This window comes from Oncorhynchus kisutch, linkage group LG13 (genome assembly GCF_002021735.2).
Source record: "Oncorhynchus kisutch isolate 150728-3 linkage group LG13, Okis_V2, whole genome shotgun sequence".
Lineage (NCBI taxonomy): Eukaryota > Metazoa > Chordata > Actinopteri > Salmoniformes > Salmonidae > Oncorhynchus > Oncorhynchus kisutch.
This window is the reverse complement of record NC_034186.2, coordinates 8,000,192-8,024,089: the sequence shown is the minus strand read 5'-3', so window position 1 is coordinate 8,024,089 and position 23,898 is coordinate 8,000,192. Positions and strand designations below refer to the sequence as shown.

General features: G+C 46.4%; 2 protein-coding genes across 2 annotated transcripts in view; both read left to right on the top strand.

Moving 5' to 3' along the window:
- The window catches only part of LOC109903054 (disks large homolog 1), a 287,487-nt gene extending 268,241 nt beyond the window's left edge, over nt 1-19,246 (top strand). The window contains 8 exon segments of the mRNA XM_031785507.1: nt 3,356-3,458; nt 7,962-8,003; nt 9,720-9,770; nt 11,328-11,429; nt 11,597-11,769; nt 12,534-12,643; nt 16,695-16,786; nt 16,958-19,246. Of these exon segments, the coding sequence (XP_031641367.1) occupies nt 3,356-3,458; nt 7,962-8,003; nt 9,720-9,770; nt 11,328-11,429; nt 11,597-11,769; nt 12,534-12,643; nt 16,695-16,786; nt 16,958-17,064 (780 nt within the window). The 3' untranslated portion in view covers nt 17,065-19,246.
- Nucleotides 19,247-23,873: 4,627 nt separating this feature from the next.
- meltf (melanotransferrin) overlaps nt 23,874-23,898 on the top strand; it is a 21,594-nt gene continuing 21,569 nt past the window's right edge. Inside the window, exon 1 of the mRNA XM_031838026.1 lies at nt 23,874-23,898. This exon is cut by the window's right edge and continues 285 nt beyond it. The gene's annotated coding sequence lies outside the window, so the exon portion shown is untranslated.

Genomic DNA, 23,898 nt, shown 5'->3' with positions numbered 1-23,898 from the left:
ATTTCAAGTTAGCATTCCATCCATAATTATATTGTGAAGCTGTTTTTTTTCACATGACCAAAATGAACCTGCCATTACTGTTTAATGTACTAATGACTGTTTAATGTACTAATCTCTGGCTGTCAGCATGTCCAGATCTCCCGGCGTGAGAAAAACTATCTTGTTATTCAGCTAAAATACTCTGTCTCTCAGAGGAGAACTGTGCTGCGTTGACACACTGGTGCGTTTCATCCACATGCACAGATTCTACACAGATCTGATCAGTGGCCTTATTCACAGTGCGTCTCAGAGAAGGACTTCTGATCGAGGATCAGATTTCACCTCTTAATAATCCTGATCTAAAAGGCAAAACTGATCCTAGATCAGCACTCATATTCTGAGACTGTTTATGAATAAGGGAGATCATTAGATTGTTATATCGATGTTGATGTGGTTCCTGGGATCTCTGAGGAGGGCTGATCTAGGATCTGTTTTGTATTAAATAAGAGTATATGGACAGAGGGGAAGCTGATCCTAGATTAGGACTCCTACTCTTGAGATTCCCTGATGAATCTGCACAGACCTGTATAGATAGAATGTGTATGTGGAAGGCATCTTTGTGTTGTAACATGGCACCCAGACAAATGCATGGCCAGTATAGTGCAGAGGCCTGATATACGCTTGTCATAGATGTCAAACTGCTTCCACTACCTACTCTCACCAACCACCTCTCTCCTTTCTACTTTTCATGCATACAATCCAACCTCACCTTCCTCATATTCTTTCTCCTTGCTTTTTGGTGTGTTGATCAGTATCTTAAATCGAGCTGAAGCAATTGATCCGTTATGGTGATGTAGAAAGGGATCTTGTTTTTATAAATGTGTGTCTAAAAAAGCTTGATACAAGGAGCATGATGCTTCCTTCCTTTATATACAAGGAGCATGATACTTCCTTCCTTTATATACAAGGAGCATGATGCTTCCTTCCTTTATATACAAGGAGCATGATGCTTCCTTCCTTTATATACAAGGAGCATGATGCTTCCTTCCTTTATATACAAGGAGCATGATGCTTCCTTCCTTTATATACAAGGAGCATGATGCTTCCTTCCTTTATATACAAGGAGCATGATGCTTCCTTCCTTTATATACAAGGAGCATGATGCTTCCTTCCTTTATATACAAGGAGCATGATGCTTCCTTCCTTTATATACAAGGAGCATGATGCTTCCTTCCTTTATATACAAGGAGCATGATGCTTCCTTCCTTTTATATACAAGGAGCATGATGCTTCCTTCCTTTATATACAAGGAGCATGATACTTCCTTCCTTTATATACAAGGAGCATGATGCTTCCTTCCTTTATATACAAGGAGCATGATGCTTCCTTCCTTTATATACAAGGAGCATGATGCTTCCTTCCTTTATATACAAGGAGCATGATGCTTCCTTCCTTTATATACAAGGAGCATGATGCTTCCTTCCTTTATATACAAGGAGCATGATGCTTCCTTCCTTTATATACAAGGAGCATGATGCTTCCTTCCTTTATATACAAGGAGCATGATGCTTCCTTCCTTATATACAAGGAGCATGATGCTTCCTTCCTTTATATACAAGGAGCATGATGCTTCCTTCCTTTATATACAAGGAGCATGATGCTTCCTTCCTTTATATACAAGGAGCATGATGCTTCCTTCCTTTATATACAAGGAGCATGATGCTTCCTTCCTTTATATACAAGGAGCATGATACTTCCTTCCTTTATACAAGGAGCATGATGCTTCCTTCTTTTATACAAAGAGCGTGATGCTTCCTTCCTTTATACAAAGAGCGTGATGCTTCCTTCCTTCCTTTATACAAAGAGCGTGATGCTTCCTTCCTTCCTTTATACAAAGAGCGTGATGCTTCCTTCCTTCCTTTATACAAAGAGCGCGATGCTTCCTTCTTTTATACAAAGAGCGTGATGCTTCCTTTTATACAAAGAGCATGATGCTTCCTTCTTTTATACAAAGAGCATGATGCTTCCTTCTTTTATACAAAGAGCATGATGCTTCCTTCTTTTATACAAAGAGCATGATGCTTCCTTCTTTTATACAAAGAGCATGATGCTTCCTTCCTTTCCTTTGCATGCTTAGACACAGTATTGGGCTAGTGTTGAAGGCTTTGAACCTTTCTCACTCCAGTCCTTCTTCCTGCTTTTTTTCAGTATGGCTATGGGTCTTTTCATTTATTTGGTCAGATGTCTGATAATTTCTTTTCATTTACTGAGCTGACTCGGTAGCCATCGCGGTCTAAAATACTTATTCTGTTTTCGTTCAATTCATCCAGATCATCATTTCAAGTTACCCTAAAATCTGAAGCTATAGAGTTAACTTGACTCAAAAGCTGACAAGGTACAAATCTGTCGTTCTGCCCCTGAACAGGCAGTTAACCCACTGTTCCTAGGCCGTCATTGAAAATAAGAATTTGTTCTTAATTGACTAGCCTAGTTAAATAAAGGTGAAATAAAAATGAAAAAGGTCAGAATGACTTCCTGTTTCATGGTAACAGATTGTCATTTGTGTGCACTTAAACTAAGATGTCTGCCAAGTCCAGCTCAGAGGGTTGTAGGTAACTGTCCTTGGTTTGTTTTGTTTACACCAATACTAGACACCTCCCTCCATCCTTCCCTTTCTTATTTTACCCCGTCCCACCCACCATCCCTCCCTCCCTCTCTTCCCTCCATCCCTCTCTTCCCTCTATCCCTCCCCTCCCTCTCTTCCCTCTATCCCTCCCCTCCCTCTCTTCCCTCCATCCCTCCCCTCCCTCTCTTCCCTCCATCCCTCCCCTCCCTTTCTTCCCTCCATCCCTCCCCTCCCTCTCTTCCCTCCATCCCTCCCCTCCATCTCTTTCCTCCATCCCTCCCTTCCCCTCTCTTCCCTCCATCCCTCCCTTCCCTCTCTTCCCTCCATCTCTTTCCTCCATCCCTCTCTTCCCTCCATCCTTCCCTTCCCTCTCTTCCCTCCATCCCTCCCTTCCCTCTCTTCCCTCCATCCCTCCCCTCCCTCTCTTCCCTCCATCCCTCTCTTCCCTCCATCCCTCTCTTCCCTCCATCCCTCTCTTCCCTCCATCCCTCCCCCTCCCTCTCTTCCCTCCATCCCTCCCCTCCCTCTCTTCCCTCCATCCCTCCCCTCCCTCTCTTCCCTCCATCCCTCCCCTCCCTCTCTTTCCCTCCATCCCTCCCCTCCCTCTCTTCCTCCATCCCTCTCTTCCCTCTCTTCCCTCCATCCCTCCCCTCCCTCTCTTCCCTCCATCCCTCCCCTCCCTCTCTTCCCTCCATCCCTCCCCTCCCTCTCTTCCCTCCATCCCTCCCCTCCCCTCCCTCTCTTCCCCAGCAGTCATTCAATGACAAGCGTAAAAAGAACCTATTTTCCCGAAAGTTCCCTTTCTACAACAAGAGCAAGGAGCACAGCGAACAGGAAACGAGCGATGCTGACCGTAAGTAACGCGTTACGGAGACGGACGGTCGCTAGAAACAGTAGGTCAGGGCAGCCTCACGCACAGGAACCGTACAGGAACCCGTACAGGAACCCGTACAGGAACCACCAGACACAACAACTAGCCCTGCAGCAGCTAACCCTAGTACCAAGGTAGAGCATTGGGCTTTAATAATTAGGACCATGACCACCAGGAAAGACTCCCTGCCCCATGTTGTAACCATACTTCGCTTAACCACGTCTCTAAGCCACCGGCTCTACCTCAGGACTCCTCTGTGGACTGTGTCTCCATTCCAGTAACTTTGAGCGTTGCTCATTGATTTGTCAGTTGGTTGGTTTGACCATTTGGGTTCAGTGCAGCGCTGCGGTCGTTGTGTCTGATGGTTGATTAGCGTGTTGTGTTCCAGTAATGAATGTCTCTCTTGTGGTTGTGTCTCCTGTTTTGCTTCACAGGACCCTGATGACAAAGGACTGAGTAAGTCACACAAGGTTTTCCACTGTCACACAACCAACCATCTACAGCTCATCCCAGGCCCCCGCAGTCATATAATATTGTCATCCAAGTTCTTAATAGGACTTTCACAGTCATCAACACCTCTCATAGACATCCAGCTTCTAACGCTTTGACAGCAGGCTTAGTTTAATAACTAACATATACAGCTGTGTGCTTGTACTTCTATTCTGTTCAAAGCACAGAGTACCCCTCTGAACACACAGCATCCACATAACACTACATAGCATCCACATAGCACTACATAGAATCCACATAACACTACATAGCATCCACATAGCACTACATAGCATCCACATAACACTACATAGCCCAATGCATCCACATAACACTACAAAGCATCCACATAACACTACATAGCATCCACATAACACTACATAGCATCCACATAACACTACATAGCCCAATGCATCCACATAACACTACATAGCATCCACATAACACTACATAGCATCCACATAACGCTACATAGCACTACATAGCATCCACATAGCATCCACATAACACTACATAGCATCCACATAACACCTCATAGCCCAATGCGTCCACATAACACTACATTGCATCCACATAACACTACATAGCATCCACATAACACTACATAGCATCCACATAGCACTACATAGCATCCACATAGCATCCACATAACACTACATAGCATCCACATAACACTACATAGCCCAATGCATCCACATAACACTACATAGCATCCACATAACACTACATAGCATCCACATAACACTACATAGCATCCACATAACACCTCATAGCCCAATGCGTCCACATAACACTACATAGCATCCACATAACACTACATAGCCCAACGCGTCCACATAACACTACATAGCATCCACATAACACTACATAGCATCCACATAACACTACATAGCATCCACATAACACTACATAGCATCCACATAACACCAAATAGCATCCACATAACACCAAATAGCATCCACATAACACTACATAGCATCCACATAGCACTACATAGCATCCACATAGCATCCACATAACACTACATAGCATCCACATAACACTACATAGCCCAATGCATCCACATAACACTACATAGCCCAATGCATCCACATAACACTACATAGCCCAACGCATCCACATAACACTACATAGCATCCACATAACACTACATAGCATCCACATAACACTACATAGCATCCACATAACACTACATAGCATCCACATAACACTACATAGCATCCACATAACACTACATAGCATCCACATAGCACTACATAGCATCCACATAGCACTACATAGCATCCACATAGCACTACATAGCATCCACATAACACTACATAGCATCCACATAACATTACATAGCATCCACATAACACCTCATAGCCCAATGCGTCCACATAGCATCCACATAACACTACATAGCCCAACGCGTCCACATAGCATCCACATAACACTACATAGCCCAACACACGCATTTCTAAAAGATGGTCTTCCCGTCAGCCTCTGTACACAGTGTTCAAACAGAACATCAGGGTCGTTAGGTAGACAGCACAACTATACGAATATCATCAGCACACCGAATCACGTAGTGTGGTGATGTCACTTCATCCGTGGTAATTCATTGGTGGGTATTGTACGGCAGATCATGCAGGCAGATTTTTCCACTGTTACAGGCTCCTCCTCCTTGGAGAGTATGACTACTATTACTATTTACTTCCCCTTAATCAGCGGAGATGGAGATGGGCTCATTTACAAACAACTACAGTACAACAGATGGTTCTCAACATACAGTACAACAGATGGTTCTCAACATACAGTACAACAGATGGTTCTCAACATACAGTACAACAGATGGTTCTCAACATACAGTACAACAGATGGTTCTCAATGTACAGTACAACAGATGGTTCTCAATGTACAGTACAACAGATGGGCAAGGTACCCCCAGGGGTTCTAGTACCCACTGTGGATAGGCCAAGTACCCCCAGGGGTCCTAGTACCCACTGTGGATAGGCCAAGTACCCCCAGGGGTCCTAGTACCCACTGTGGATAGGCCAAGTACCCCCAGGGATCCTAGTACCCACTGTGGATAGGCCAAGTACCTCCAGGGGTCCTAGTACCCACTGTGGATAGGCCAAGTACCTCCAGGCGTCCTAGTACCCACTGTGGATGGGCCAAGTACCTCCAGGTGTCCTAGTACCAACTGTGGATAGGCCAAGTACCTCCAGGCGTCCTAGTACCCACTGTGGATAGGCCAAGTACCTCCAGGCGTCCTAGTACCCACTGTGGATAGGCCAAGTACCTCCAGGCGTCCTAGTACCCACTGTGGATAGGCCAAGTACCTCCAGGGGTCCTAGTACCCACTGTGGATAGGCCAAGTACCCCCAGGGGTCCTAGTACCCACTGTGGATAGGCCAAGTACCCCCAGGGGTCCTAGTACCCACTGCGGATAGGCCAAGTACCTCCAGGGGTCCTAGTACCCACTGTGGATAGGCCAAGTACCTCCAGGGGTCCTAGTACCCACTGTGGATAGGCCAAGTACCTCCAGGGGTCCTAGTACCCACTGCGGATAGGCCAAGTACCTCCAGGGGTCCTAGTACCTACTGCGGATAGGCCAAGTACCTCCAGGGGTCCTAGTACCCACTGCGGATAGGCCAAGTACCTCCAGGGGTCCTAGTACCCACTGCGGATAGGCCAAGTACCTCCAGGGGTCCTAGTACCCACTGCGGATAGGCCAAGTACCTCCAGGGGTCCTAGTACCCCCAGGGGTCCTAGTACCCACTGTGGATAGGCCAAGTACCTCCAGGGGTCCTAGTACCCACTGCGGATAGGCCAAGTACCTCCAGGGGTCCTAGTACCCACTGCGGATAGGCCAAGTACCTCCAGGGGTCCTAGTACCCACTGCGGATAGGCCAAGTACCTCCAGGGGTCCTAGTACCCACTGCGGATAGGCCAAGTACCTCCAGGGGTCCTAGTACCCACTGCGGATAGGCCAAGTACCTCCAGGGGTCCTAGTACCCACTGCGGATAGGCCAAGTACCTCCAGGGGTCCTAGTACCCACTGTGGATAGGCCAAGTACCTCCAGGGGTCCTAGTACCCACTGTGGATAGGCCAAGTACCTCCAGGCGTCCTAGTACCCACTGTGGATAGGCCAAGTACCTCCAGGCGTCCTAGTACCCACTGTGGATGGGCCAAGTACCTCCAGGCGTCCAAGTACCCACTGTGGATGGGCCAAGTACCTCCAGGCGTCCTAGTACCAACTGTGGATAGGCCAAGTACCTCCAGGCGTCCTAGTACCCACTGTGGATAGGCCAAGTACCTCCAGGCGTCCTAGTACCAACTGTGGATAGGCCAAGTACCTCCAGGCGTCCTAGTACCCATTGTGGATAGGCCAAGTACCTCCAGGCGTACTCCTGATTGGGAACCACTGCAGTAGAGGAAACAGTCATTAGATTAATCTAGTGGACTTAATAGACATAAAAGAAAGTCTGCTTGTGTAGTCCAGCAGAGTAACTCTGATGGTATGTTACAGAGGTGTCATTTTCACTGTCAGAATCACCTTGGTGTTGAGGTCCTTTTCCGTTCAATGTAATTCTGTTCCAACCACTTGGTTGTCTTAAGAACCTTCAGGATTCCTGGATGTTGTGCTAGTTCAACCATCATTTAAATAAAAACATATTTTTACTTCACCTTTTATTTATTCCTGGTGAGATATCTATTTTACAAGAGAGACTTGATCCAAAATGGCCGCAGGGTCACCGGGTTGGAAAGAACACAGCCCTTCACAAAATACTGCCCTTCACATAATACTGCCCTTCACAAAGCACAATAGAATGTTCCCACCTCCATCTCCTTACGGTTCCTAGCACTGCCCTCTCCTGGTGTTCCTGGGTATCTGTGTGTCTTCATGTTGTCACCTTGTATTAAGTTACCTCCATAGACGTCATCGGTGGGAGGGGTGTATCTGTAAATGTGTTTCTGTGGTGCTGACATTCCCTTTGTTATACTTTCAGAGCATGTTACCTCTAACGCCAGTGATAGTGAAAGTAGTTACCGTAAGTCCTGGTGTGCCTCTCCTTCCCTCTCTCCTTCGCTCTCTCCATCCCTCTCTCCATCCCTCTCTCCATCCCTCTCTCCATCCCTCTCTCCATCCCTCTCTCCATCCCTCTCTCCATCCCTCTCTCCATCCCTCTCTCCATCCCTCTCTCCATCCCTCTCTCCACCCCTCTCTCCACCCCTCTCTCCATCCCTCTCTCCTTCCCGCTCTCCTTCCCTCTCTCCTTCCCGCTCTCCTTCCCTCTCTCCTTCCCTCTCTCCTTCCCTCTCTCCTTCCCGCTCTCCTTCCCGCTCTCCTTCCCTCTCTCCATCCCTCTCTCCTTCCCTCTCTCCATCCCTCTCTCCTTCCCTCTCTCCATCCCTCTCTCCTTCCCGCTTTCCATCCCTCTCTCCATCCCTCTCTCCATCCCTCTCTCCATCCCTCTCTCCTTCGCTCTCTCCATCCCTCTCTCCATCCCTCTCTCCTTCCCTCTCTCCTTCCCTCTCTCCTTCCTTCTCTCCATCCCTCTCTCCATCCCGCTCTCCTTCCCTCTCTCCTTCCCTCTCTCCTTCCCTCTCTCCTTCCCTCTCTCCTTCCCTCTCTCCATCCCTCTCTCCTTCCCTCTCTCCATCCCTCTCTCCATCCCTCTCTCCTTCCCTCTCTCCATCCCTCTCTCCTTCCCTCTCTCCTTCCCTCTCTCCTTCCCTCTCTCCTTCCCTCTCTCCTTCCCTCTCTCCATCCCTCTCTCCATCCCTCTCTCCATCCCTCTCTCCATCCCTCTCTCCTTCCCTCTCTCCTTCTCTCCCTCTGTCGACCGTTGGCTCTATTCTGTAATGAGTTGTTTTTCTGCTTCTCTGTTGTCATGTTGCTGGTGCTCTATCTAAAGTGTGTGTTTGGTCTGAGCAGCATTCTGTGGGTCACACATTCGAGTCCCCAAGCCGCTTCCTTCATGGATGCATGTTGAAGTAGCAGTCCTTTTAGGAGGTTTACTGGACTGATATAAAACTGATGTGGATCTTTAGCAGTGTGTTTGTGTGAGAGAATATAGAAAGAGTCTATAGTGTGCTCTGCTCTCCACAGCTGTTAAATCTACAGCTGTTAAATCTACAGCTGTTAAATCTACAGCTGTTAAATCTACAGCTGTTAAATCTACAGCTGTTAAATCTACAGCTGTTAAATCTACAGCTGTTAATCTACAGCTGTTAAATCTACAGCTGTTAAATCTACAGCTGTTAAATCTACAGCTGTTAAATCTACAGCTGTTAAATATACAGCTGTTAAATCTACAGCTGTTAAATCTACAGCTGTTAAATCTACAGCTGTTAAATCTACAGCTGTTTAAATCTACAGCTGTTAAATCTGCCGCTGTTAAATCTACAGCTGTTAAATCTACAGCTGTTAAATCTACAGCTGTTAAATCTACAGCTGTAATCAAGCTGTTAAATCTACAGCTGTTAAATCTACAGCTGTTAAATCTGCCGCTGTTAAATAATTTTATGAAAAGCACATTTGCTGATACATATTCACCAGCTTCATGGACTGCACTCACATTAGCTACTTTTTCAATGTTTTTTCTGAACAGCTGGGGGGAGCAAGTTTTGATTACCACACTAATTTGATAGACACACACTCATAGCATGCCGACAGCTAGTCTAGCTCCTAACCCTAATCACAGTGACCACTGCACCGATACTGTTCGTCTAAACATGGTCGCCTGTTCTGTCCGTCCAATCAGGTGGCCAGGAGGAGTACGTCCTGTCCTACGAGCCAATCACACAGCAGGAAGGTAAGACGCAGCTTACATCCTCATCTCTGTCACACATCACCTGTCTGACACACACACACATCACCTGTCACATACACACATCACCTGACACACACACACACACACACACATCACCTGACACACACATCACCTGACACCACACACACACACATCACCTGACACACACACACATCACCTGACACACACACATCACCTGACACACACACACACACACATCACCTGACACACACACATACACACATCACCTGACACACACACATACACACATCACCTGACACACACACATCACCTGACACACACACACACATCACCTGTCACACACACATCACCTGACACACACACACATCACCTGTCACACACACACATCACCTGTCACACACACACATCACCTGTCACACACACACATCACCTGTCACACACACACATCACCTGTCACACACACACATCACCTGTCACACACACACATCACCTGTCACACACACACATCACCTGTCACACACACACATCACCTGTCACACACACACATCACCTGTCACACACACACATCACCTGTCACACACACACACATCACATGTCACACACACACACATCACCTGTCACACACACACATCCACCTGTCACACACACATCACCTGACACACACACACACACACACACATCACCTGACACACACACATACACACATCACCTGACACACACACACACATCACCTGACACACACACACACATCACCTGACACACACACACACATCACCTGACACACACACACACATCACCTGTCACACACACATCACCTGACACACACACACATCACCTGACACACACACACATCACCTGTCACACACACACATCACCTGTGTCACACACACACATCACCTGTCACACACACACACATCACCTGTCACACACACACATCACCTGTCACACACACACACATCTCAATTAGAGTTAGTTGCTTATCTCAATTAGAGTTAGTTGGTTATCTCATTCAGAGTTAGTTGGTTATCTCATTCAGAGTTAGTTGGTTATCTCATTCAGAGTTGGTTGGTTATCTCATTCAGAGTTGGTTGGTTATCTCATTCAGAGTTGGTTGGTTATCTCATTCAGAGTTGGTTGGTTATCTCATTCAGAGTTGGTTGGTTATCTCATTCAGAGTTGGTTGGTTATCTCATTCAGAGTTGGTTGGTTATCTCATTCAGAGTTGGTTGGTTATCTCATTCAGAGTTGGTTGGTTATCTCATTCAGAGTTGGTTGGTTATCTCATTCAGAGTTGGTTGGTTATCTCATTCAGAGTTGGTTGGTTATCTCATTCAGAGTTGGTTGGTTATCTCATTCAGAGTTGGTTGGTTATCTCATTCAGAGTTTGTTGGTTATCTCACTTACAGTTAGTTGGTTATCTCAATTAGAGTTAGTTGGTTATCTCACTTACAGTTAGTTGGTTATCCCACTTACAGTTAGTTGGTTATCTCAATTAGAGTTAGTCTCACTGTCAATTGATATTAATATGCTTCTGTAAGTGCCGTGTTGTTACAGTCGATCCCTCTTGTGTCTGTCCAGTGAACTACACACGGCCTGTCATCATCCTGGGGCCAATGAAAGACCGCATCAACGATGACCTCATCTCAGAGTTCCCCGACAAATTTGGGTCCTGTGTCCCACGTGAGTACCAATGTTTTTTTTTTTTACATACACAATTTGATGTTTTTATGTTGACCGTTCTCGTCTTGTACCTAGATGTGTGATAACCAGTTCATCAGGGCTGTCGGTAATTAAATATATCAAAACGAATGTAAATACATCTTCATTGTCTTTGTCTGGGTATTCAGACACGACCAGACCGAAGCGGGATTACGAGGTGGATGCCAGAGACTACCATTTTGTGGTGTCCAGGGAGCAGATGGAGAAAGATATCCAGGACCACAAGTTCATTGAGGCGGGCCAGTACAACAACCACCTGTATGGAACCAGCGTCCAGTCAGTACGGGAGGTCGCTGAGAAGGTGAACGGAGGAGAGGGGGAAGAGAGGAGAAGGAGGAGAGAGGGAAGAGAGGAGAAAAAGAGGAGGAGAGGATGAAAATAGGAGGAAGAGAGGGGGAAATAGGAGGAAGAGAGGGGGAGAGGGAAGAGAGGAGGAGGAGGGGAAAGAGAGGAGGAGGAGGAGAGAGGGAAAGGAGGAGGAGAGGGGGAAGAGAGGAGGAGAGGGGGAAGAGAGGAGGAGAGGGGGGAAGAGAGGAGGAGAGGGGGAAGAGAGGAGGAGAGGGGGAAGAGAGGAGGAGGAGAGGGGGAAGAGAGGGGGAAGAGAGGAAGAGAGGAGGAGGGGGAGAGAGGGGGGGAAGAGAGGAGGAGGAGGGGAAGAGAGGAGGAGGAGAGGGGGAAGAGAGGAGGAGAGAGGGGGAGGGGGGGGAAGAGAGGAGGAGGAGGGGAAGAGAGGAGGGGGAGAGAGGGGGAGGGGGGGAAGAGAGGAGGAGGAGGGGAAGAGAGGGGGAGGGGGGGGAGGGGGGGGAAGAGAGGAGGAGGAGGGGGAGAGAGGAGGAGGAGGGGAAGAGAGGAGGAGGAGGGGAAGAGAGGAGGGGGAGAGAGGAGGAGAGGAGGAGAGGGGGAGAGAGGAGGAGGGGGGAAGACTGGAGGAGGAGGGGGGAAGACTGGAGGAGGAGGAGAGGGGGGAGAGAGGAGGAGGAGGAGAGGGGGAAGAGAGGAGGAAGTGTCAGCATATGGCTATGTTGTGATGACATGTCTTCACTCTCTCTCTCTCTTTATGTCCAGGGGAAGCATTGCATCCTGGATGTTTCAGGCAACGCCATCAAGCGATTGCAATCGACCATGCTCTACCCCATCGCTATTTTCATCAAGCCCAAGTCTGTGGAGAATATCCTGTAAGTTATTTTGATTCAACAAATTCCTTTTCATATTAAGCGGTCAGTCTTCTGCCCTAGGGGATGGTGGGTATTAAGAGGTCAAAGTCTATTGCCCTAGGGGATGGTGGGTATTAAGAGGTCAAAGTCTATTGCCCTAGGGGATGGTGGGTATTAAGAGGTCAAAGTCTATTGCCCTAGGGGATGGTGGGTATTAAGAGGTCAAAGTCTATTGCCCTAGGGGATGGTGGGTATTAAGAGGTCAAAGTCTTCTGCCCTAGGGGATGGTGGGTATTAAGAGGTCAAAGTCTATTGCCCTAGGGGATGGTGGGTATTAAGAGGTCAAAGTCTTCTGCCCTAGGGGATGGTGGGTATTAAGAGGTCAAAGTCTTCTGCCCTAGGGGATGGTGGGTTTTAAGAGGTCAAAGTCTTCTGCCCTAGGGGATGGTGGGTATTAAGAGGCCAAAGTCTATTGCCCTAGGGGATGGTGGGTATTAAGAGGTCAAAGTCTATTGCCCTAGGGGATGGTGGGTATTAAGAGGTCAATGTCTATTGCCCTAGGGGATGGTGGGTATTAAGAGGTCAAAGTCTATTGCCCTAGGGGATGGTGGGTATTAAGAGGTCAAAGTCTTCTGCCCTAGGGGATGGTGGGTATTAAGAGGTCAAAGTCTTCTGCCCTAGGGGATGGTGGGTATTAAGAGGCCAAAGTCTATTGCCCTAGGGGATGGTGGGTATTAAGAGGTCAAAGTCTATTGCCCTAGGGGATGGTGGGTATTAAGAGGTCAAAGTCTTCTGCCCTAGGGGATGGTGGCTATTAAGAGGTCAAAGTCTTCTGCCCTAGGGGATGGTGGGTATTAAGAGGCCAAAGTCTATTGCCCTAGGGGATGGTGAGTATTAAGAGGTCAAAGTCTTCTGCCCTAGGGGATGGTGGCTATTAAGAGGTCAAAGTCTTCTGCCCTAGGAAATGGTGGGTATTAAGAGGCCAAAGTCTATTGCCCTAGGGGATGGTGGGTATTAAGAGGTCAAAGTCTATTGCCCTAGGGGATGGTGGGTATTAAGAGGTCAAAGTCTTCTGCCCTAGGGGATGGTGGCTATTAAGAGGTCAAAGTCTTCTGCCCTAGGAAATGGTGGGTATTAAGAGGCCAAAGTCTATTGCCCTAGGGGATGGTGGGTATTAAGAGGTCAAAGTCTATTGCCCTAGGGGATGGTGGGTATTAAGAGGTCAAAGTCTTCTGCCCTAGGGGATGGTGGCTATTAAGAGGTCAAAGTCTTCTGCCCTAGGGGATGGTGGGTATTAAGAGGTCAAAGTCTATTGCCCTAGGGGATGGTGGGTATTAAGAGGTCAAAGTCTATTGCCCTAGGGGATGGTGGGTATTAAGAGGTCAAAGTCTTCTGCCCTAGGGGATGGTGGCTATTAAGAGGTCAAAGTCTTCTGCCCTAGGGGATGGTGGGTATTAAGAGGTCAAAGTCTATTGCCCTAGGGGATGGTGGGTATTAAGAGGTCAAAGTATTCTGCCCTAGGGGATGGTGGGTATTAAGAGGTCAAAGTCTATTGCCCTAGGGGATGGTGGGTATTAAGAGGCCAAAGTCTTCTGCCCTAGGGGATTGTGGAAAGTATTCAGACCCCTTGACTTTTTCCACATTTTATTACGTTACAGCCTTATTATAAAATAGATTAAATCATTTTTTTCCTCATCAATCTACACACAAGACCCATAATGACAAAGCAAAAACAGGTTATTAGACATTTTTGCTAATTTCTAAAAACTAAAACACTGAAATATGACATTTGCATAAGTATTCAGACCCTTTACTCAGTACTTTGTTGAAGCACCTTTGGCAGTGATTACAGCCTTGAGTCTTCTTGGGTATGACGCTACAAGCTTGGCACACCTGTATTTGGGGAGTTTCTCCCATTCGTATGTGCAGATCCTCTCAAGCTCTGTCAGGTTGGATGGGGAGCGATGCTGCACAGCTATTTTCAGGTCTCTAGAGATGTTAGATGGGGTTCAAGTCTGGTCTCTGGCTGGGCCACTCAATAACATTCAGAGACTTGTCCCGAAGCCATTCGTGCATAATCTTGGCTGTGTGCTTAGGGTTGTTGTCCTGTTGGAATGTGAACCTTCACCCCAGTCTGAGGTCCTGAGTGCTCTGGAGCAGGTTTTCATCGAGGATCTCTCTGTACTTTGCTCCGTTCATCTTATCTTTGCCTCAATCCTGACTAGTCTCCAAGTCCTTGCCGATGAGACACATCCCCACAGCATGATGCTGCCACCACCATGCTTCACCTTAGGGATGGTGCCAGGTTTCTTCCAGACATGACGTTTGGCATTCAGGCCAAAGAGTTCAATCTTGGTTTTATCAGACCAGAGAATCTTGTTTCTTATGGTCTGAGAGTCTTTAGGTGCCTTTTGGCAAACTCCAAGTGGGCTGCCATGAGCCTTTTACTGAGTAGTGGCTTCCGTCTGGCCACTCTACAATAAAGGCCTGATTGGTGGAGTACTGCAGAGATGATTGTCCTTCTGGAAGTTCTCCCATCTCCACAGAGGACCTCTGTAGCGCTGTCAGAGAGACCATCGGGTTCTTTGTCACCTCCCTGACCAAGGGCCCTTCTCCCCCGGATTGCTCAGTTTAGTTGGGCGGCCAGCTCTAGGAAGAGTCCTGGTGGTTCCAAACTTTTTCCATTTAAGAATAATGGAGGCCACTGAGTTCTTTGTACAAATGTTTTGGTACCCTTACCCAGATCTGTGCCTCGACACAATCCTGTCTCGGAGCTCTACGGACAATTTCTTTGACCTCATGGGTTTGTTTTTGCTCTGACATGCACTGTCAACTGCAGGACCTTATATAGACAGGTGTGTGCCTTTCCAAATCACGTCCAATAAATTGAATTTACTACAGGTGGACTCCAATCAACTTGTAGAAATATGTTGAGGATGATCAATGGAAACAGGATGCACCTGAGATCAATTTCGAGTCTCATAGCAAAGGGTCTGAATACTTATGTAAATACGGTATTTCTGCATTTCATATTTAATAAATTTGCAAACATTCCTAAAACCCTGTTTCCACTTTGTCATAATTGTGTGTAGATTGCTAAATATTTGTATTAATTTAATCCTTTTTAGAATAAAGTTATAATGTAACAAAATGTGGAAAAAGTCAAGGAGTCTGAATACTTTCCAAAGACACTGTATACAGGGCAACATCTTAGTCATCCTCTCCCTGTCTCTCTCTCCTTCTCGCCCTCTCACTCTCCTCCATCTCTCGCTCTGTCCCTCTCATTCTCTTTCTCTCCTGCCTCTCCCTGTCTCTCTCTCTCCTTCTCGCCCTCTCACTCTCCTCCATCTCTCGCTCTGTCCCTCTCATTCTCTTTCTCTCCTGCCTCTCCCTGTCTCTCTCTCCTTCTCGCCCTCTCACTCTCCTCCATCTCTCGCTCTGTCCCTCTCATTCTCTTTCTCTCCTGCCTCTCCCTGTCTCTCTCTCTCCTTCTCGCCCTCTCACTCTCCTCCATCTCTCACTCTGTCCCTCTCATTCTCTTTCTCTCCTGCCTCTCCCTGTCTCTCTCTCCTTCTCGCCCTCTCACTCTCCTCCATCTCTCACTCTGTCCCTCTCATTCTCTTTCTCTCCTGCCTCTCCCTGTCTCTCTCTCCTTCTCGCCCTCTCACTCTCCTCCATCTCTCGCTCTGTCCCTCTCATTCTCTTTCTCTCCTGCCTCTCCCTGTCTCTCTCTCTCCTTCTCGCCCTCTCACTCTCCTCCATCTCTCGCTCTGTCTCTCTCATTCTCTTTCTCTCCTGCCTCTCCCTGTCTCTCTCTCCTTCTCGCCCTCTCACTCTCCTCCATCTCTCGCTCTGTCCCTCTCATTCTCTTTCTCTCCTGCCTCTCCCTGTCTCTCTCTCCTTCTCGCCCTCTCACTCTCCTCCATCTCTCGCTCTGTCCCTCTCATTCTCTTTCTCTCCTGCCTCTCCCTGTCTCTCTCTCCTTCTCGCCCTCTCACTCTCCTCCATCTCTCGCGTTGTCCCTCTTATTCTCTCTCTCGCTCTCTCTCTCTCTCTCTCTCTCTCTCTCTAGGGAGATGAATAAGAGGCTAACAGAGGACCAGGGGAGGAAGACATTCGACCGAGCCATGAAGCTGGAGCAGGAGTTCACCGAGCACTTCACTGGTGAGTCCAGCCCCCCCCCCCATCACTACAGTCTCAACCTCTTCAGCATCAAGTAGACGTCTCAGTTCCATGAATGAACTAACTGGCAAAATACAGGAGAGCCTGTCCCAGCTATACTATATAAATATATTTAGTATGTTTTACATGTGTTGTGTCTGTGTGTCGTTGCAGCTATCGTCCAGGGGGACTCTCTGGAGGAGATTTATAACACGGTGAAGAGGATCATCGAGGAGCAGTCAGGACCCTTCATCTGGGTGCCTGCCAAGGACAAGTTGTGAAGGAAGAGAAACAGAAGAGATGACCTTTTCTTTTTGCCGTCCTCGTTTTCTTCTTTGATTTTACGTCTAATTTTATGCCCTGAGCATAGGACCCCCCCTCCTCCTCCCTTTCACTTATACCCCCCCCCCCCCCCCCTCCCTTTCACTTATACCCCCCCCCCCTCCCTTTCACTTATACCCCCCCCTCCCTTTCACTTATACCCCCCCCCGCGCCGCCCTGCTCCCCTCTGTCACACTGGCTGGTGTCGTTACATTAGTGTCTGGGGATCTGATCACGCATATACACACATACACACACACACAAAATTCTTTAATGCTTTCTCTATCACACACTCACTCTCTCTCTCGCTCACTCTCTCTCTCGCTCACTCTCTCTCTCTCACGCTCTCTCTCTCTCCTCTCTCTTCTCTCTCCTCTCTCTTCTCTCTCTCTCTCTCTCTCTCTCCTCTCTCTCCTCTCTCTCCTCTCTCTCTCCTCTCTCTCTCCTCTCTCTCTCCTCTCTCTCTCCTCTCTCTCTCCTCTCTCTCTCTCTCTCTCTCCTCTCTCCCCCTCTCTCTCTCTCTCTCTCTGGTGTTTTCTTGGGCTGTCCTTGTATCTGGGTGTTTTTCCTGCTAAGGAGGTACGGGCTTTGGCAACCAGCGTCTTATGGGGAGATTTTTATGGTACAAGTCCTTAATGTTTAAGGAACATGATTTAGATGCATATATATATACAAATAATAAATCATTTCTTGTACTTTTTTTTCCTTCATATTATTGAAAGGAAATGCATTCATGTCTGGGGTTCGTAAAGGAAATGCATTCATGTCTGGGGTTCGTAAAGGAAATGCATTCATGTATGGGGTTCGTAAAGGAAATGACATGAGGCTAAACTTTGCACGTTATAGCTTTAAAAGAGCATGTTTCATAGTGTTCTCATCATTCCCTCGTCGTGTTTTACCTCGTCATGTTTTTGTCATTCTTTAGTTGTCCTTTGTCTCTGCTCACGTGACGGCCATACGTACTATTCAAACTGCACAGAGGGAACTAAGGTTAGAGAGTGATGAGTGGACTTCACTCTGACACACACACACGAGGCTGTTTCTTATCGTAGCCGCCTTCACTGACTTTACGATCCCTGATGATGATTTGATTCTGTTCTTTTGTCCATTCAGCTTTCAGGTTAATTTCCTGAACAGGAATAGAGTAAATGAAAGGCTGTTTTTAAACTGACTCCAGGTGTATTAGTAGTAGTAAGAAGGAAGCAAAAACTGAAAGAATTTATTGTACACTGAGATTTTAACGTATATTTAACCCTCAGTCTACTGCCTATTTTGTTATAATAAAAAGTCTATATTGAGCTTTACTTCAAAACTCATACAGCTATGGGGAATTATTTTCTCTGCCATGTTGAACGTATAAATATGAATATATATATATATAAATATATTTTCCTTTACTTTCACCAACACCTATCGGTTTCAGTTAGTTTCTTATGCATTCAGTAGAACAGAGGAGACCTGTGGTCCTGAGTCGGATCCCTCTGTAAGGTCAGAGAATGGGGTTAAGGTTAGGAACAGGACACACCTCCTAACTCTGAACTCCGCTGACTGGCTGGGGTGTGAACTATGTTGGTGAAGCAGTGGAAATGTAAAGTCACCGACATGGTGGCCTGGTTCTGGTTCTCCTCTCCATGTCCACTTCCCTGCGATCTTCCTTTTTTTTTTATGTGATGTGCATGTTTTTTTAGAAGCAGTAGTCTTTATTAAATAACAAACAGGGGGGGGGGGGGGGGGGGGAGTCGGTGTTCACCGAGGATTGTGACGTCATATCTTCAAGCTCCGCGAGAGGATCGTTCAGACAGACACACACTGGAGTAGACAGTCCTCAAGAGTGTGTGTGTGTGGACATGGCCGTTGTTCGTATCTGAAAGGGGGAAAGATCTAACAATGCGCTTTCGAAGCGCGATGCCTTTAACTGTCCTCCGGAGGACTCCGTGCTGGAATCCTCCCTCCTTCTCCTGCTCCCACAGAGATGATTGTTTTCTATAAGACTTGTTCTTCTTCTGGTTCTTCTTGTTCTTCACCACCTCACCACTGCTTTCTATCTCACTTTTGGATTCGAGTTTGTAAATAATCCCTTTCCTGATTCATTCAATTTGTCATAAAGAGGAGAACTGCCAATAAACCCTTTCTCATACATCATAGTGCTGTGGGTCTCTTCCTTCTAGATGTCTCTCTCTCTGTGTGTGTTGGGGGAAGCTACTCTGTGGGTCTCTTCCTTCTAGATGTCTCTCTCTCTCTGTGTGTTGGGGGAAGCTACTCTGTGGGTCTCTTCCTTCTAGATGTCTCTCTGTGTTGGGAAGCTACTCTGTGGGTCTCTTCCTTCTAGATGTCTCTCTCTCTCTGTGTTGGGGGAAGCTACTCTGAACATGTCATTTACTTCACACTGGAAGAAGTTAAGCTACGCTTAAGAAAAATATAGTTAATTGAATTACTTAGAAAAAGAAGTTCACTACATCCTTTCCCGATCTACTTAGTGAAAAATGATCCTATCTACATCTGTTGTAATAGATCCATCTGGAGTCGGATGTTAAGCGAGTGTGTAACATATTAAACACACAAACTGTTTCAGGTGATAATTGGGCTGATCCTGATGCTGAAAAATCAAGGAACTTCTCGTCTACTTCATCCATGTTTTATTTTTGTAAAGAAAGTAGTGTGTAGAGTAGTTAAAAAATAGTCATTAACTACTGAAAACACAACCTCGATTTGAATTTAGTTCAACCAAAGTGCTGTAAAATGTAGTTAAATTACAAGTTGAACTACTTGTAGTTCACGACTCCCAACACTGTGTGTGTGTGTGTGTGTGTTAATCGCTCTACCTCTTTACTGAGACTCTTATGTTAACGATGTCCTGTTTCTCATTTGATTTAACCAGAGTAGTCCACTCAGACATAAACCTGTGTCACTGTAATCCAGAGTTCAGCATAAACATCAAACTAAACAGTTACATGTGCACTATGAAAACAAGGCTATTTTTCCCCCCATGTCTATTTTGGTGCAAATATAAAAAATACTATAGTATGTACTGATTTATATTCTTGTAATTAAGCATTTAGCTCAAGCAGATTATCCACTGTTATAAGGTATAAAAGGACATCTGTTGTGAGTGTGGACATGTCTAATGTGTCTCTTCCAGTAACTAAATGGATCACTCTGCTACTGTGATTGGCTACAACAGTGTGTTTGATCAATGAGAACTTGGCACACAGACACTCTCTCAGCATATCAACGGGTTCAAGTCCCAACTCGAGGCTAAGCAGTATTTCTAAGTACTAAGTATTTCCTATTATAGACAGCTGTCGTGTTTTATGAAGCTATAAAGTACAGGTATCTGGAAGTGGATGGCAATAAGTGGGGTATATTGGAGTTGATGGTTTAGTACCACCACCGGACCGGAGACATGAGATTGTTTTATGATGTACGTTTACTGTTGTGCTGATTTATAGTTCGGTGTTCAGTCACTTGACGTTCCGACCAAGAGGAATACTGAGACATGTAAAAACAAATAGAACACCTGGACTTCCTCCATGGACCCTGAAGGGACCGCAGACCCCAGTTTGGGAGCCTCTTTACTGAATTATATATACACTACATGACCAAACGTATGTGATGTCACTTCCTCGTTGAACAACTCGTTCCAAAATCATGGACATTAATATGGAGATGTCCCCCCCTTTGCTGCTATAACAGCCTCCACTCTTCTGGGAAGGCTTTCCACTAGATGTTGGAACATTGCTGCGGGGACTTGCTTCCATTCAGCCACAAGAGCATTAGTGAGGTTGAGCACAGATGTTGGGCGATTAGGTCTGGCTCGTAGTCGCCATTCCAATTCATCCCAAAGGTGTTTGATGGGGTTGAGGTCAGTGCTCTGTGCAGGCCAGTCAAGTTCTGCCACACCGATCTCGACAAACCATTTCTGTATGGACCTCTCTTTGTGCCCGGGTGCATTGTTATGCTGAATCAGGAAAGGGCCTTCCCCAAACTGTCGCCACAAAGTTGGAAGCACAGAATTTTCTAGAATGTCATTGTATGCTGTAGCGTTAAGATTTCCCTTCACTGGAACTAAGGGGCCTAGCCTGGGCTTCACACCACTTCAGCCAACGCTTGGCATTGCGTATGTTGATGATCTTAGGCTCGGCCATGGAAATCCATTTGTTGAAGTTCCCGACAAACAGTTCTTGTGCTGAGGTTGCTTCCAGAGGCAGTTTGGAACTCTGACATTTTTTTTCCCGCTTCAGCACTCGGCAGTCCCATTCTGTGAGCTTGTGTGGCCTGAACTTCGCTGCTGAGACGTTTTTGCTCCTAGACATTTCCACTACAACAATAACAACACTTAAAGTTGACTGGGCCACGTTGAAAGTCCCTGAGCTCTTCAGTAAGGCCATTCTACTGCCAATGTTTGTCTATGGACATTGCATGGTTGTGTGCTTTATTTTATACACTGGTCAGCAACGGGTGTGGCTGAAATAGCCGAATCCACTAATTGGAAGTGGTGTCCACATACTTTTGGTGATTGTAGTGTATGTTCCCCAATTGCAAATTAATAGGTAAAAACAAGTTTTTCAAAGCTACTACTAAATACCCAAGTAAGCCAGGTTACAATGGTTCACCTTGATTCTGATGTATACTGAACAAAAAAATTTACGCTAAGTAAAGTGTTGGTCCCATGTTTCATGAGCTGAAATAAAAGATCCCACAAAAATTCCATAAGCATAATAAGCTTATTTCTTTCAAATTCTATGTACAAATCTGTTGACATCCCTGTTAATAAGCATTTATCCTTTACCAAGATAATCCATCCACATGACAGGTGTGGCATATCAAGAAGCTGATTAAACAGCAGGATCGTTACACAGGTGCACCTTGTGCTGGAGACAATAAAATACCACTCTAAAATGTGTAGTTTTGTTATACAACACAATGCCACAGATGTCTCAAGTGTTTGAGGGAGAGTGCAATTGCCATGCTGACTGCAGGAATGTCCACCAGAGCTTTTGCCAGAGAATTGAATGTTAATTTCTCTATCATAAGCCACCTCCAAAGTCATTTTAGAGAATTTGGCAGTACGTCAAACAGGCCTCACAACCACAGACCACGTGTAACCACGCCAGCCCAGGACCTCGACATCCGGCTTCTTCACCTGTGGGATCTTAGACCAGCCACTCGGACAGCTGATGAAACTGAGGAGTATTTCTGTCTGTAGTCAAAACCTTTTGTGGGGAAAAACTCATTCTGAGAGTCTGGCTCCCAAGTGGGTGGGCCAAGTGGGTGGGCCTATGCCCTCCCAGGCCCACCCATGTCTGCCCAGTCATGTGAATCAATAGATTAGGGCCTAATTCATTTATTTTAATTGACTAATATCCTTATGTGAACTGTAACTCAGTAAAATCGTTGTTTTTGTTGCATATTTTCTGCTGATGAAACTGTGGGTTTGCAAAACTAAAGAATTTTACCACAAACCGTCTCAGGGATGCTTATCTGAGTGTTTGTCGTCCTCACCAGGGTCTTGTCCCTGACTGCAGATCGTAACCGACTTCGGTGTTGAAAATGCTCACCTTCGATGGCCACTGGCACGCTGAAGAAGTGTGCTCTTCCCAGATGAATCCCAGTTTTAACTGTACCAGGCTGATGGCAGACAACGTGTATGGTGTTGTGGGCGAGCGGTTTGCTGATGTCAACGTTGTGAACAGAGTGCCCCATGGTGGTGGTGGGGTTATGTTATGGGCAGGCATAAGCTATGGACAATGAACACAATTGCATTTTATTGATGGCAGTTTAAATGCACAGAGATACTCTGACATGATCCTGAGACCCATTATCATGCCATTCATCCATCACCTCATGTTTCAGCATGATAATGATGTACGGCCCCATGTCACAAGGATCTGTACACAATTCCTGGAAGCTGAAAATGTCCCAGTTCTTCTATGACCTGCATACTCACCAGACATGTCACCTATTGAGCATGTTTGGGATGCTCTGGATCGACTCGTACGACAGCATGTTCCAGTTCCTGCTAATATCCAGCAACTTCACACAGCCATGGAAGAGGAGTGGGACAACATTCCACAGGCCACAATCAACAGCCTGATCAACTCTATGCGGAGTAGATGTGTCTCACTGCATGAGGCAAATGGTGATCACACCAGATACTGACTGGTTTTCTGATCCACACCCCTACCTTTTTAGGTATCTGTGAGCAAAAGATGCATATTTGTATTCCAAGTCATGTGAAATCCAAAGATTAGGGCCTAAATAATTAATTTAAATTGACTGATTTCCTTATATGACCGTTACATTACTCAGTCAAATCTTGTTGCAGGTTGATTTTATATTTCTGTTCAGTGAACCAGCATCTTATCTTACCTAAGGTTTTGGTTGTTGTTGTTTTTTCCTCGTATCCCATTCAGAAATTACTTTTGTAAAAACCTTTTATTTGATTGTATTGAAACACTGGTAAAGAAACAAGAGACACGTGACAGCAGTCTGGGAAATGAGTTCTGAAGGTTCAGTTGTATTACTGGCCTAGTCTTCACATTAAACTTAGAACAAGATTACAGAAATTGTATTTGTCATTGACAGGGTCAGGCAGAAAAGTTACTACAGTTACTATGTCGTCGTCGTCGTTTCCCCCCCCCCCCCCAACCCCCAACCCCCCCACTTCCTTGAGATGTACGATGGAAAAGCACCGGGCAGGGCCAGCAGAGGTGGGGTCTTTCCCCGTCAATGGCCTCTGTGTGCTCGGTCTGGCCAAGCGCCAGCTGCGGGTAGTAGGGACGTGTCTTTCCAGG